Source organism: Odocoileus virginianus, chromosome 31 (assembly GCF_023699985.2).
Source record: "Odocoileus virginianus isolate 20LAN1187 ecotype Illinois chromosome 31, Ovbor_1.2, whole genome shotgun sequence".
Taxonomy (NCBI): domain Eukaryota; kingdom Metazoa; phylum Chordata; class Mammalia; order Artiodactyla; family Cervidae; genus Odocoileus; species Odocoileus virginianus.
Genome location: NC_069704.1, coordinates 27,114,099 through 27,128,086, shown reverse-complemented (window position 1 = coordinate 27,128,086; position 13,988 = coordinate 27,114,099). Strand labels below are relative to the sequence as shown.

The 13,988-nt window shown below is 36.9% G+C and overlaps 1 protein-coding gene across 5 annotated transcripts in view; it reads right to left on the bottom strand.

Moving 5' to 3' along the window:
• Positions 1-13,988, bottom strand: part of IARS1 (isoleucyl-tRNA synthetase 1) — an 80,423-nt gene that overhangs the window by 48,595 nt on the left and 17,840 nt on the right. For all 5 annotated transcript variants that reach the window (XM_070459465.1, XM_070459467.1, XM_070459463.1 and 2 more), the window contains 4 exons: positions 12,343-12,490; positions 4,001-4,088; positions 3,579-3,639; positions 360-455 (listed from right to left, as the gene is read on the bottom strand). In XM_070459465.1, coding sequence (XP_070315566.1) covers positions 360-455; positions 3,579-3,639; positions 4,001-4,088; positions 12,343-12,490 — 393 coding nt within the window. The remainder of the gene's footprint in view (positions 1-359; positions 456-3,578; positions 3,640-4,000; positions 4,089-12,342; positions 12,491-13,988) is intronic.

The window sequence follows — 13,988 nt, the reverse complement described above, 5'->3', positions numbered from 1 at the left end:
ACTATTTTCAGAAACCAGCTCAGGATGAAAAGGAATTTCAGATGCAATTTTTTTCTCTTTGAGGGGAGGTATCTACACAGTCTGAACAACAGTGAGAAACATCTTTCTGTAGTACACATACACACACACACGACTTAGTGGCCAATGACATTTACTTCTCAAAAATACACTTGCAAGAGTTAAACAACCCAGATGAATCAGGTGGAGAGGGAGGTGGGAAGGGGGATCGGGATGGGGAATACATGTAAATCATGGCTGATTCATGTCAATGTATGACAAAAACCACTACAATACTGTAAAGTAATTAGCCTCCAACTAATAAAAATAAATGGAAAAAAAAAAATAGTTAAACTACTCACAGCACCGAAGTAAGGAGCTTGGTGCACAACCCCAGTGCCTTCTTCCTCTTTCACGTAGTTGTCAACAAGCACAGTAAAAGCACCTCTCTCTTTACACTGGAAAAGAAAGGTTATCGGGCTTGAAGAATAAAATAAAACCATATCCTAATATGAATTTAATAACAGTTTTTGGTAAGACCCTGTAAAAATTTTAACATTTAATTTTTGGAAATAGAATGGACAGAATAATTCAGATTGGGAAGAAACATGCCAATTCAAATCATTTCCATGAATAACAGTTCACCATTTATAAATGAAATAGTTATCTAAAGTTATCTAAATTTTTAGATAAAAATTTCTTCCTTAGTCACAAAACTTCTTTTTCATCAGTTCTTCCAACCTCACCCCTGCCGCAATATGCAGTTTATCTTAAAATGACTCAGAAGATGTGCTCCCTCAACGATTCCCTTCCTCATGCATTTCCAATCATTGAAAACACTTTGCTGCTGCTCCTTCTCCTTTCAGGTCAGCTCAGGTTTTTCAGTAATAAAAGGTAAACTTTGAAAGAATCAGGATAGGAGCCAATTTACAAGTTCTAGATACAGGTACTCCAAGTACTGTAACACTGAGGGGAATTGCTTTCAGTTTAGTTGATTAACAACTAAAGTCAGGTTTATACATATAAGACTATAGACTTACTTTTTCTACCTTCGTCTCTTAGTATTTCTTTTCACATACCCTTTGTTTCAGTAAAGCTGACCCTGTGCTTTCTTATTCCTCTGCCTTTATAAAATGTACTTTCACAAATGATTTTCACATTTAATCCTATAATACTGTGAAAAAGGCATTGGCAGTCCCATGTTTTAAAAATATTCTGGTTGTCATTTCAGTTTCACAGATGAACAAACTGGACAAAGATGGAATTATTTGTCCAGATTATACAACTAAGTAATGATGAAGCCAGGCCTTCAATGATGAAGGCCTTTGGGTTCCAAATACAATTTTATATTCAACTACATCACAGCTCTAATTTTTTGGCATTCACTTAAAATTGAACTTGAAAAATAACTGAATTTTTAATTGCTATACCCAAATCACCTGGAAACATTTTTGGTGTGGTTTGATAGGTGCTTAGAGGTATGTCTTCAATAGTTTAAACTTGTAGAGATAATATGTGTATCCTAAGAATCAGATGTAAGAACAGGGAATACAAAGGATCTTACTGTTTCTAACTGTAGACAAAGAAATGCTGCATTGCGTTCCTATTTCTTGAAGCCCAGTTTAAGGTATTACCCCTGCTGAATCTTAGGGGGCAGGGTATGAACTGGGTTAGCATTCACACAGAGAAGCTATAGAGCTGCCTTTCACAGATAGCATCTATTCTCACGGCTCCCACTTAAAACTTCAGACCATGGCTATTTTTGGTACACACCAGGTGATTTTTGTCTTAAAGAATTTGCAGCATCGTTCTAAAACTCACAAATGTTCTAGAAATTTTATGAAGCTAACTGAACACATATGTATTACTCTTAAAAAACTTAAATCAGTATGAACTGGATGCATATTCCAGAGAGACTTGTGACTTAACCCAAAGTTCCTATCTATTGTGTCCATGTACATTTTCTGAAAGGGCTGAACTTTCCACAGGTTCTCAATAGGGTCTTCCCAATAGGGTCTATAATTCAGAAAGATCACTGATATAGTGCAAGAGTTTTAAGACAAATAAAAACAAATATAAAAAAAAAAAAGCTAAGATACAGAAGAGAAGAATGTAGTAATGGTATTTTTCAGAGGGAGAAATCAAAGAAACGTTTCAGAAAATGCTTTTCCCAGAGGGCATCTGAGTTTACTCTTGAAGAGTGTCAAGTTGATATGACACTAAAGAAAGGTGAAGGTTTTTTAAAAACAGGAGGAAACCTTAATAAAAACAAAGGCAGGGAGGGAGGAAAAGAAAGGACAAGTTTGATGTATGCAAAGGATATGCTTAAATCCACATTAGGAGATATGGTTAGGGAACAGGACTGCCTTTTGTCAAGTGGAGAACGCCTAGTGAAAGACCAGGTAAAGCTTTTGGCAATCCATTAGCAACAACACGCAATGAGGAAGAATGCCTTTAGTTAGGAGATAAGAAATAGGCAAAAACACTCAAGTGCACAAAGGTATAGGCACAGGTGTTGCTGTGGACAAAGCCCAAACTGCAGAGCTCACCTGCATTAGTCAAACTCTTACTATCTCTACACTGAACAAGAATAGAGGTAAGTAAATATTTTATCCCAGGCTGTGATGTAAGGTTTTGCTGGCTAATGCCACGTCCGACTGAATATAATTTCCAATGTGTAAAAGCGGGTCTGACAGTGTGGCTCATTATTTTGCTCCAACACCTATAAATAAGAACCAATACAAGAGGTCTTCCCTGGCGGCTCATATCTGCCAATGCAGGAGACATGGTTTCCATCTCTGGTCCAGGAAGATCCCACAGGCCTCAGTGCAGCTAAGCCACAACTACCGAGGCTGTGCTCTAGAGACCAGGAGTTGAGACTACTGAAGCCTGCACACCTAGGGCCTGCGCTCCTCAACAAGAGGTCCATGTGCTGAAACTACCGAGTGGCCCCAGCTCACGCAACTAGAGAAAAGCCCGTGCATCAGCGAAGACCCAGGAAAACCATAAATACACAGATTAAAGAATCAACAGGAAATTCCTATTGTTTTCATTCTTTTGTTGTTGCTGGAGTTTACAACTACAGCCGTGGATTCTGTTGACAGAAAATGAAAAACCACATAAAATAGTTCTGTGACGCTGATGAAAGTTAAAGTTGCTAAATGTCTGAGCTTAAAGAACTTACCTCACAAATTCCTTGAAATGAAGCCTTACTTTGACACAAAGTTTTATTCTGAGCACTATTTTAAATTTGTAAAAACAAATCCCAAACAACACCTGACCTCAATTACTTTCCTGGGTGATAATAAGCAATACAAAACAGACACATATAAATCTTATCAAACATAACTGATTTTATACATAATTTGAGAAAACTATTTAAAATTTTATATAGTATTTTAGTTATTAAAACAAGAAGGCAATACGAACAGAACTTGATTTTTTAAATACCTAAACAAAATTTTTTTGAATTCAGGCACACTTATATAAACAATATAACCAATGAGACAACATGAATATCACTCCGGTTATCAAACACAGAGGTTGTGGAGAGTGCCTGTGGGAGAGGCCTCTAAGCTTACCTTTAGAAAATAGTCAAATAGGGGCCTGTATTTCTTGCCTCTGAGAGTGGCACCAGGAAATCTAGAAAAAAAGAGAAGCAAGCTCACAATTAAAATTATCAAAGAAAAAAAATAAAACATTCACGTTAATGTATGGCAAAAATCACTACAATATTGGAAAGTAGTTAGCCTCCAACTAATAAAAATAATTGGGAAAAAAATTAATAAAATTATCAAAGAAATGAGGCTGCAGCCACATCAAATTACCATTTCTTTCTGATCTCCTTGTTCCTAAGTCATTAGTGCCAGAACATGTGACTTGAATATATTTGATTAAGCTTGAATCACTTTTTAAAGTTGAAGACAGACACACACACACACACACACACACACACACACACACACCCCACACACACAGATACATCAATGATTTGTATATTCACCTTTCAAGGATCTCATAGTCACTCTCCAACTTATAGAGGGCTGATAATCTGGCTTCCATTAAAATGTATAATTTTCCTCTGACAGCATCTATGAGAGCAAGGGAAAATGTGGACTTCAGTAATATGCATTGATATTTTCTAAATAAAAAACAGAACACAAGGTTCACCAATCAGAAAAGCTGTATACAGGCAGATGAATGATGTGACTGAAATCTTAGCCAAAGGGAATTCAAGGGTGTCAACGTTCACTACACCATGGCCATGACCCACAGGTGCCACCAGTACACTTACAAACAAAATGCACTCGCCTGCAAAAGCAGTAGACACCACAGGTAGGTTCTATGGTGGAAACAGCTCTTTCCTGACAGATATCATTGGAAACCAACTGTTGGTTCTTAGATTCTCCTAAGGCATAGCTAAATAATGGTAAAAGCATTTGTTTTCTGACTACCAATCCTTTTCCATTCCTTTCTCAATATTATTCCCTGATAGTACAAGCTACTGTGAATCAAACTGTCTTGTAAGATGAATTTCTTTCTGGCTGTGAGCTTTTCTTTCTTTCCTTAGTCTCCCCCTGCTCTCCATAAACTGCTGAAACCTGAAGATACCAGTCTGTATGGGAAGGGTCTCATTAGATTATGATTAACATGGTAACAGAATATTCGAAAGGTACAAAGTTTTCAAGTTCTGGTACCAATTCTATGTTATGATGTATTTGTTGTTAGGTTGCTAAGTCATGTTCAACACTCTGCGACACCATGCTACAGCACACCAGGCTCCCCTGTTCTCCACTGTCTTAGAGTTGGCTCAAATTCATGTCCACTGACAAATTTCCAAATATGCTGGCAGCATATTTGTTAAAGTGCAGCACTTTTACAGCATCAGCTTTTAGGATTTGAAATAGCTCAGCTGGAATTCATCACCTCCACTAGCTTTGTTTGTAGTGATGTTTCCTAAGGCCCATTTGACTTCACACCCCAGTATGTCTGGCTCTAGGTGAGACTATCTTGAGAGCCAGACATCTATAGTAGTATTATCTGCATATCTGAGGTTGTTGGTATTTCTTCCAGCAATCTTGATTCCAGCCTGTAATTCATCCAGCCTTGCATCTCACATGATGTACTCTGTGTGCTTATAAGTTAAATAAGCAGGGTGACAATTTACTGCCTTGTTCATACTCCTTCCCCAATTCTGAACCAGTCAATTATTTTATGTCCAGTTCTACCTGTTGCTTCTTGACCCACATACAGTTTTCTCAGGAGAGAGGTATGGTCTGGTACTCCCATCTCTAAGAATTTTCCAAAGTTTGTTGTGATCCATACAGTCAAAGGTTTTAGTGCAGTCAAGGAAGCAGATGTTTTTCTGGAATTCCCTTGCTTTTTCTATGATCCAATGAATGTTGGCAATTCAATCTCTGGCTCCTCTGCCTTTTCTAAACTCAGCTTATACATCTGGAAGCTCTCAGTTCATATATTTCTGAAGCCTAGCTTGAAGGATTTTGAGCACAACCTTACTAACATATGAAATGAGTGCAACTATATGGTAGTTTGAACATTCTTTGGCATTGCCCTTCCTTGGGATTGATAACCGACTTTTTCCAGTTCTGTGGCTGTTGCTGAGTTTTCCAAATTTGTTGACATTCTGTGTAGCACTTTAACACCATCATCTTTCAGGATTTTAAATAACTCAGCTGGAATTCCATCATGTCAACTAACTTTGTTTGTAGTAATGCTTCCTTTTAAGGCCCACTTAACTTCACACTGCAGGATGAATGGCTCTAGGTGAGTGACCACACCATCATGGTTATCTGGGTCATTAAGATCTTTTTTGTGTAGTTCTTCTATGTATTCCTGTCACCTCATCTTAGTCTCTTCTTTCATTATGTCCTATATTTCCTTGATCTTTCCAATTTTCTTGACGAGATCTCTAGTCTTTCCCATTCCATCGTTTTCCCTCTATTTCTCTGCACTGTTCATTTAAGAAGGCCATCTTATCTCTCTGTGCTATTCTCTGGAATTCTGCATTCAGTTGGCTATATCTTTGTTTCCCTTTCTCCCCTGCCTTTCACTTCTCTACTTTCCTTAGCCATTTGTAAAGGCTCCTCAGACAACCATTTTGCCTTCTTGCATTTCTTTTTCTTTGGATGGTTTTGTTCAGTGCCTAGTGTACCGTGTTACAAACCTCCATCCATTAGTTCTTCAGGCATTGTGTCTACCAGATCTAAGAGATCTAATCCCTTGAATCTAGTCATCACCTCCACTATATAATCATATGAGATTTGATTTAGATCATCCATGAATTGCTTAGTGGTTTTCCCTACAACTTAAGCCTGAATTTTGCAATGAGGAGTTCATAATCTGAGCCACAGTCAGCTCCAGGTCTTGTTTTTGTTGACTGTAGAGAACTTCTCTATCTTCAGTTGGAAAGAATATAATCAATCTGATTTTGGTGTTGACCATTTGGTGATGTCCATGTGTAAAGTCATCTCTTGGGTTGTTGGAAAAGGGTGTTTGCTATAACCAGCATGCTCTCCTGACAAAACTGTTAGCCCTTCCCCAGACTGGTTTTGTATGCCAAGAGCAAACTTGCCTGATACTCCAGGTATCTCTTGACTTTCTGCTTTTGCATTCCAATACCCAAAAACGAAAAGGACACCTTTTTTTTTTTTTTGGTGTTAGTTCTAGAAGATGTTGTAGGTCTTCACACAACCAGTCAACTTCAACTTCTTTGGCATCAATTGTTGGGGCACAGATTTGGATTACTGTGATACTGAATGGCTTGTCTTAGAAAAGAACTGAGATCATTCTGTCATTTTTGAGACTGCATCCAAGTACTGCATTTCGGATTCTTTTGTTGACTATGAGAGTTACTCCATTTCTTTTAAGGGATTCCTTCCCACAGCAATAGATATAATGGTCATCTGAATTATATTCTCCCATTCCTGTTCATTTTAGTTCACTGATAATAAGAAATATGCATTTGGTCTTAGTCTCTGTTCTGGCATGGTGCCTGCTCAGTCGCGACGTCAGCTGTGTCAGACTCTTTGAGACTGAAGACAGCAGCCCACCAGGCCTTTCTGCTCATGGGCTTCTCCAGGAGAGAATGCTGGAGTGGGTTGCCGTCTTCTCCTCTACGGGATCTTCCAAACCCACAGCTCAAACTCATGTCTGCCAGTATCTCTTCCACTGCAGGTGGATTCTTCACCTACTGAGCCACCTATTCTGGCAGAGCTCTTAAATCTCTTAGAATTTATTAAATGATGGGAGCCATAAATGTGTCTTTTGTTGATAACAAAACATGCTATGAGGGTAGTATACCCCAGTTCTGGAGACAGAAACTTGAGACCCTTCCAGATCTCTCTATGCACTTCACTTGACCATTTGAGTGTATCCTTTACAATCCCTTTTTATACTTAACTGGTAATCTCAAGAGTACAACGTTCTCTGAGTTCTGTGACTTACTCTTCGGACCCAAGGAGGAGGTCATGGGTTGGTTAGAAATCCAGGTGACAACCAGAACTCATGACTGATATCTGAAGTGTGGGTGCAGTAGCAGAGGGTAGTCTTGTAGGACTAAGCTCTTAAACTGTGATATCCTACTCTTCTCCAGACAGCTAGTGCTTAAATTGATTTAACTGTTTGACAGTGTTGAGAAAACATATATTGGAGCTTCCTAATAGCAATGATGTGCCACTTCGTTGAATCTCAGGTTCCTGGGCATACTGAGTAAAGGTACAATAATCTGAAAATTAAAAGAAATTTTTACTTTTCATCTCTCTGTATAATGTTAATTTTTTTGTGTTAACTTCACCTTGTTAATTTTTTAGTCAGAAAAATGCTCGAGGTTGTTTTTCTGATTATGTCCAATAGTTTTTAAAAAACGTTATTTTTATTCCAAAAAGAAATGTAATTTTTTTTCTTTTTTAACCATTGTGGCAAAAAGAATAAAAAGCTAGGAATAAATCTACCTAAGGATGTAAAAGACCTTTATTCTGAAAACTATTTGACTGATGAAAGACATCGAAGGTGACACAAATAGATGGAAAAATATACCACATTCTGGGACTGGAAGGATCAATATGGTCAAAATGATTACACGACCCAAAGTAATCTACAGATTCAATGCAATCCCTATCAAATTACTAACAGGTATTTTATCAGATCAAAAAATTTTAAGATTTGTATGGAAACACAAAAGATCTCAAATAACCAAGCTATCTCAAAAAACGGAGCTGGAGGAATCAGGCTCACTGACTTCAGACTCTACTATAAAGCTACAGCAATCAAAACAGTATGGTACTGTTATTCTCTATTTATTTTAGAGTAGGGAAATGATGTTAGACAAAAAGCAAATTTGACAGATTTTCTCATTTGAGTTCAAACTGAGTTCAACAAGCAGCAGTTCAAAAGGCAGCACAGACAACTTACAACCTCAACAACAAATCTGGCCCAGGAACTGCTAATGAATGTACAGTGCAGTGGTTGTTCAAGAAGTTTTGCAAAGGAGACAAGAGCCTTGAAGATTAGGAGCATAGTGGCCAATCATCGGAAGTTGACAATGACCAACTGAGAGCAATCATCAAAGCTGATCCTCTTAAGCTGCATGAGAAGCTGTCCAAGAATTCAGAGTTGACCATTCTATGGTCATTCAGCATTTGAAGCAAATTGGAAAAGAGAAAAAGCTCATTAAGTGGGTGCCTCATGAGCTAACTGCCAATAAAAAATTGTCATTTTGAAGGTCCCTCTGCTCAAGAAAGAGTCAAATTATTTCAGTTTTAGAAATATACTGGAAACTAACTGACTTTGTTGTGCTGTTTGAAACTCATTATCAGATTCTCCTTTCAAAATGGATCTTGGTATATAACACCATACCTATGTATTCACCACTAGACAATTATTTCTTAGAGGCTTTCTGGGTTTCTAAGAAATTTTATTGATAGGCAAATTTTCCTGGGGTTATTAGCACATACAAGTGATATAATATACCTAGTACAGATTTCCAAACAATAGATTATAAGACATGTGACCAGAGAGTTCATGCTACCTCCCAGCCCCAGCAGCTTTACTATTTTAGTAAACATTTCTTTCTTATATAACATGCAGTATGTTAATTAAGTTATAACTTTAAATTATGCCCTGATTACTAATAGTGATGTCTATTTAAAAATCAAAGAATATTTTTTAAACTGTAATCCATTTAGGCATGACAAGTAATTTCCTAAAAATATTTTAGACATTATCTAACATTGTATCCAACTCAGTTTTCTTCATGAATTAACTGTGTGCTGTTTCTAGTGTGACCCATCTACTGTCTGTTTATTTACTGAATACTTATCTTGTTCCACATAATGGGGTATTAAGGGCATAGCCCTAAACAATACCTATCCAGGTCCTGCCTTCAACAAACCCCGGCAGTTAGGATTTTTTTTTGCTATTTGCTAGTAACAACATCCTTGGCAATTCCTGGGCAGTACAGTGATTAGGACACGGTGCTTCCACTGCCAGGGCCCAGGTTTGATCCTTGGGTCTGGGATCCTGTAAGCCATTGGCAGGGCCAAAAAACAAACAAACAAAAAAACCTCAACTGTATCATGATAATCTCTCTCTGTAGCTAAATAAAATTACTCTAATAAATGCCTTTTAGAGGGAATAAACCTCAATATAACAAAGGCCATATATGAGAGGTCCACAGCTAACATCACATTTATGGGGAAAAAGTTGAAAGTGTTTCCTCTAATATCAACAAGATAAAGATACCCACTCTCGACATTTTTATTTTAGTACTGAAGTCCTAGCCAGAAGAGTTAAGTAGGAAAAACAAATAAAAGAAATCCAAATTCGAAAGGAAGAGGTAAAGCGCACTATTTTCAGATGACATGATAGTACATATATAAAACCCAAGACTCCCGTCAAAAACTTAGAACTAAAAAATAAATGCTGTAGTTGTAGGATACAAAATCAACATACTGAAATTCACCGCACTTCTACACACCAATAATGAACTATCATAAAGAGAGAAAATAACTGTCATTTACAATTGTATCAGAAAGAATAAAATACCTAGGATAAGCTTAAGAGTAAATGAAAGACCAAGACACTGAAAAGTTTAAGACACTGATGAAAGAAATTGAAGACACAAATAAATGGAAAAGAATTCCGTATTCAGGGACTTGAAGAACTAATAGTGTTAAAATGTCCATACTACTCAAAGAATTCTAGATTCAGTGCAAATCCTGTCAATATTTCAATGGCATTTTTCACAGAAATAGAGTCAACATTCTTAAAATCTGTATCGACCCACAAAAGAGCCTGAAAAGTCTATTCACTCTTGAGAAAGAAGAACAAAGCTGAAGGCAGAACACTTATTTATTTCAAACTATATTACAAAGCTCTAGTAATCACAACAGTATGGAACAAAACAGAGAGTTCAGAAATAAAAACTCACACAGATATAGACAATTCATTTACAACAAAGGAGCCAAGAATATACAATAGGGAAAGGAGAGTCTCTTCAATAAATAGTGTTGGGAGAACTAGATCACTCTCTCATGCCATATACAGAAATTAACACAAATGAATAAAAGACTTGGACATAAGACCTGAAACCCTAAGATTCCTAGATGAAAACATGGCTGACTGGATTTCCCTGGTGGTCCAGTGGTTAAGACTCTGCAATTTCACTGCAGCGGGCACAGGTCTGATTACTGTTCCTAGTTGGGGAAGTTTCACATGCTGCTCAACGTGGGGAAAAAAAACCAAATCCCCACAAAACATATATGATAAACTCCCTGACATTGGTCTTGGCAAAGTTTTTGCTTGTTTTTGACCTGACAACAAAAGAAATCAGAAGCAAAAAAAAAAAAAAAAAGTGGGACGACTTCACACTAAAGCTTCCGCATAGCAAAAGTAATCAACAAAATGAAAACGCAGCCTTGCAAGAAAATGTATGTATATCAAATATCTGATAAAGGGCTAACGTCAAAAATATATAAAGAACTCATGCAATGCAACAGCAAATGAATAAATAAATAAATGGGTAGAAGATCTGAATAGATGTTTTTCCAAAGAAGACATACAGATATCCAACAGGTACATGAAAAGATGCTCAACATCACTAATCATCATGGATACGCAAACCAAAACCCTAATAAGGTATCACCTCATACCTGATGGAATGGCTCTATTCACAAGAGACAAGTGTCGGCAAGGATATGAAGAAGACAGAACCTTTGTATACTGCTGATGGGAATGTAAATTGATGTAGCCACTATGGAAAACAGTATGGCAGTTACTCAACAAAGTTAAAAATACATATGATCCAGTCATTTTACTTTTGGGTATTTATACAAAGAGAATGAAAATACTAACTTGAAAAGATATCTGCAACCCCTGTTCACTGTAGCATTATTTACAATAGCCAAGTTTTAGAAACAACCTGTGTCCATCAGTCAGTGGATGGATGGTGAAGAAAATCTGATATGTATATATATATATATAATGAAAAGCTATTTGGCTATATGAAAGAATGAAATTTTGCTGTTTAAAACATCATGGATAGATGTTAAGGCCATCAGGCTAAGTGAAAGAAGTCTAAAAAAGACACTTATCATCTCACTTTTCTGTGGAATAAAAACAAAATCAAAACAACAAAAATAAACCTCATGGATACAGAGAACAGACTGGTGGTTACCAGAGGCAGGATATAAGGAAGAGAGGGTGACAAAATGAGTAAGGGAAGTCAAAAGGTATAAACCTCCAATTATAAAATAAGGCATGGGGATAAAGTTTATAGCATGGCAACCACAGTTAACACTATATTGCATATTTGAAAGTTACTGAGAGAGCAGATCTTAAAAAGTCTCGCCACAAGAAGACAATTCTGTAAGTATGTCTGGTGATGGAATTAACTAGACTTACTGTGATGTTTATTGTCCAGTGTATACAAACATCTAATTACTTTGCTGTAAACCTGTAACTAATATGTGCTAAGTTGTTTCAGTTGTGTCCGACTGTTTGCAACCCTATGGCAGTAGCCTGCCAGGCTCCTCTGTCCATGGGATTCTCCATGCAGTACTTGAGCGGGTTGTCATTTCCTCCTCCAGGGAATCTTCCTGACCTAGGAATCAAACCCAAGTCTCCTGCATATCCTGCATTGGCAGGCAGGTTCTTTACCTGACAGGGGTGTTCCTTACCACTAGTACAACCTGGGAAGCTTGCAACTAACAATGTATATCAACTATACTTCAATTAAAAAAGTAAAAAAAAAAAGGAAAGAAATGTCAGCTTTCATGCATTAAAATTATTTTATTCATATCAATCATAAAGAACGAGGCTCACACTTACCTTTAATCTTCACATATTGCAAGTCGGGATTAACACACAAGGCAAGGTTACTAGGAAGAGTCCAGGGAGTAGTTGTCCAGGCAACCAGAGAAATATTTTCATCTTCCTCCAAAGGGAAAGTTACAAATATTGAAGGATCTTGAACATCCTGAAATCAAATTAGATAAAATATTCTTTAATAAAATTCATAATAGCAGACTTGCAAGAAAAAGGAACTGATCCTAAAGAATACAATAATTTGATTTTCAGAATAAACTGAGCTTTAAAAAAAAATCTGCCACATTTGTAAGAAGAAAACACAAAGCAGGAAATTCCAAATACATTTTTATATAAAGAAATGCTTTAATAATTACCTTAGTAGTCACAACTAAAATACTTAAAGTTTATCAAGAGGGATATATAATGGAGATTTCACTATTACAATGATCTATTTTATAAAGTCCATAAAGAGTCAATAAAATAACCATTTTGGAAAACAGCTATTATTTATTCAAAAATATATTAATAAAAATTTCACTGAGAATTGTGTTTTCAACTTTTCAGGAAATCTGAAATTATGTCCAAAATAATCCTTAGTACACAATTAAAGCATGACCAAAGCAAAAAAAAAAAAAAGAAAGAAAATACTAAGTGTTGGCAAGGATGCAATGTAATCTTAACAGTCTAGTGGAGGTATAAATCAGTATAACCCCTTTGGAAAAGTCTTTAAGAGTGGGAGACAATGAACTATAGTCCTTGAGTCAAACCTGGCCACTACCAGTTTTGTGTACAGCCCAAGAGCTAAGAATGGTTTTGACAGGACTGACAGACCATGTGGCTTACAAAGTCTAAAATGATTACTATCTGGTCCTTTACAAAGTTTGCCAACTCTATACTAGAGCTAAATGTAAGTATATCTTATGACACAATAATTCCACTCCTGGGAATGTAAGCAATAGAAATGTCTATATATACTCCCCAAAACTCAAGTTCTAGAATATTCATTAACAGCCAATAACTAGATATTACCCAAATGGCAATCAACATTAGAAGGGATAGGGACTTCTCTGGTGGTCCAGTGGCTAAGACTCTGTCCTGCAATGCCAGGGAAGCATGTTCAATCCCTGGTCAGGAACTAAGATCCCACATGTCATGGAACAGCTAAGCCCACTTGGCAACTACTGAAGCCCATGAGCCACAACTAGGTAGTCTGTGAGCCTCAAAAAAAGACCTCACATGCCACAGCCAAGACCTGACACAGCCACATAAATAAATGAATTTAGCCATTAGAATAGATAAGCTAAATACTTGGCAGTAACTAAAATGATCTACAACTACACACAACACGGATGACTTTCAGAAACACAATCTTGAGAAAAAGAAGTCGGACAGACAAAAAAGAACAAACTGTACAACTGTATTCATATTTAGCAAAGAATCAGTGAACAATGAGGTTGGAATGAGGGCAGTAGTAACTACAAAGGAGTAGGGTGACACAAACTAAACTGAAAGGGCCATGAGAAGGGAGAGCTTTTGATAGATTACTTGATCAGGCTCCTTCTTAACTTTATCGGGGCACTGGCTTCAAATATACATTCATTTTGTACAAGTATATGGAATAGAGCAAGGAAATGGAAGAGCAAAAAAAATGCTGTCTTATGAAGTCA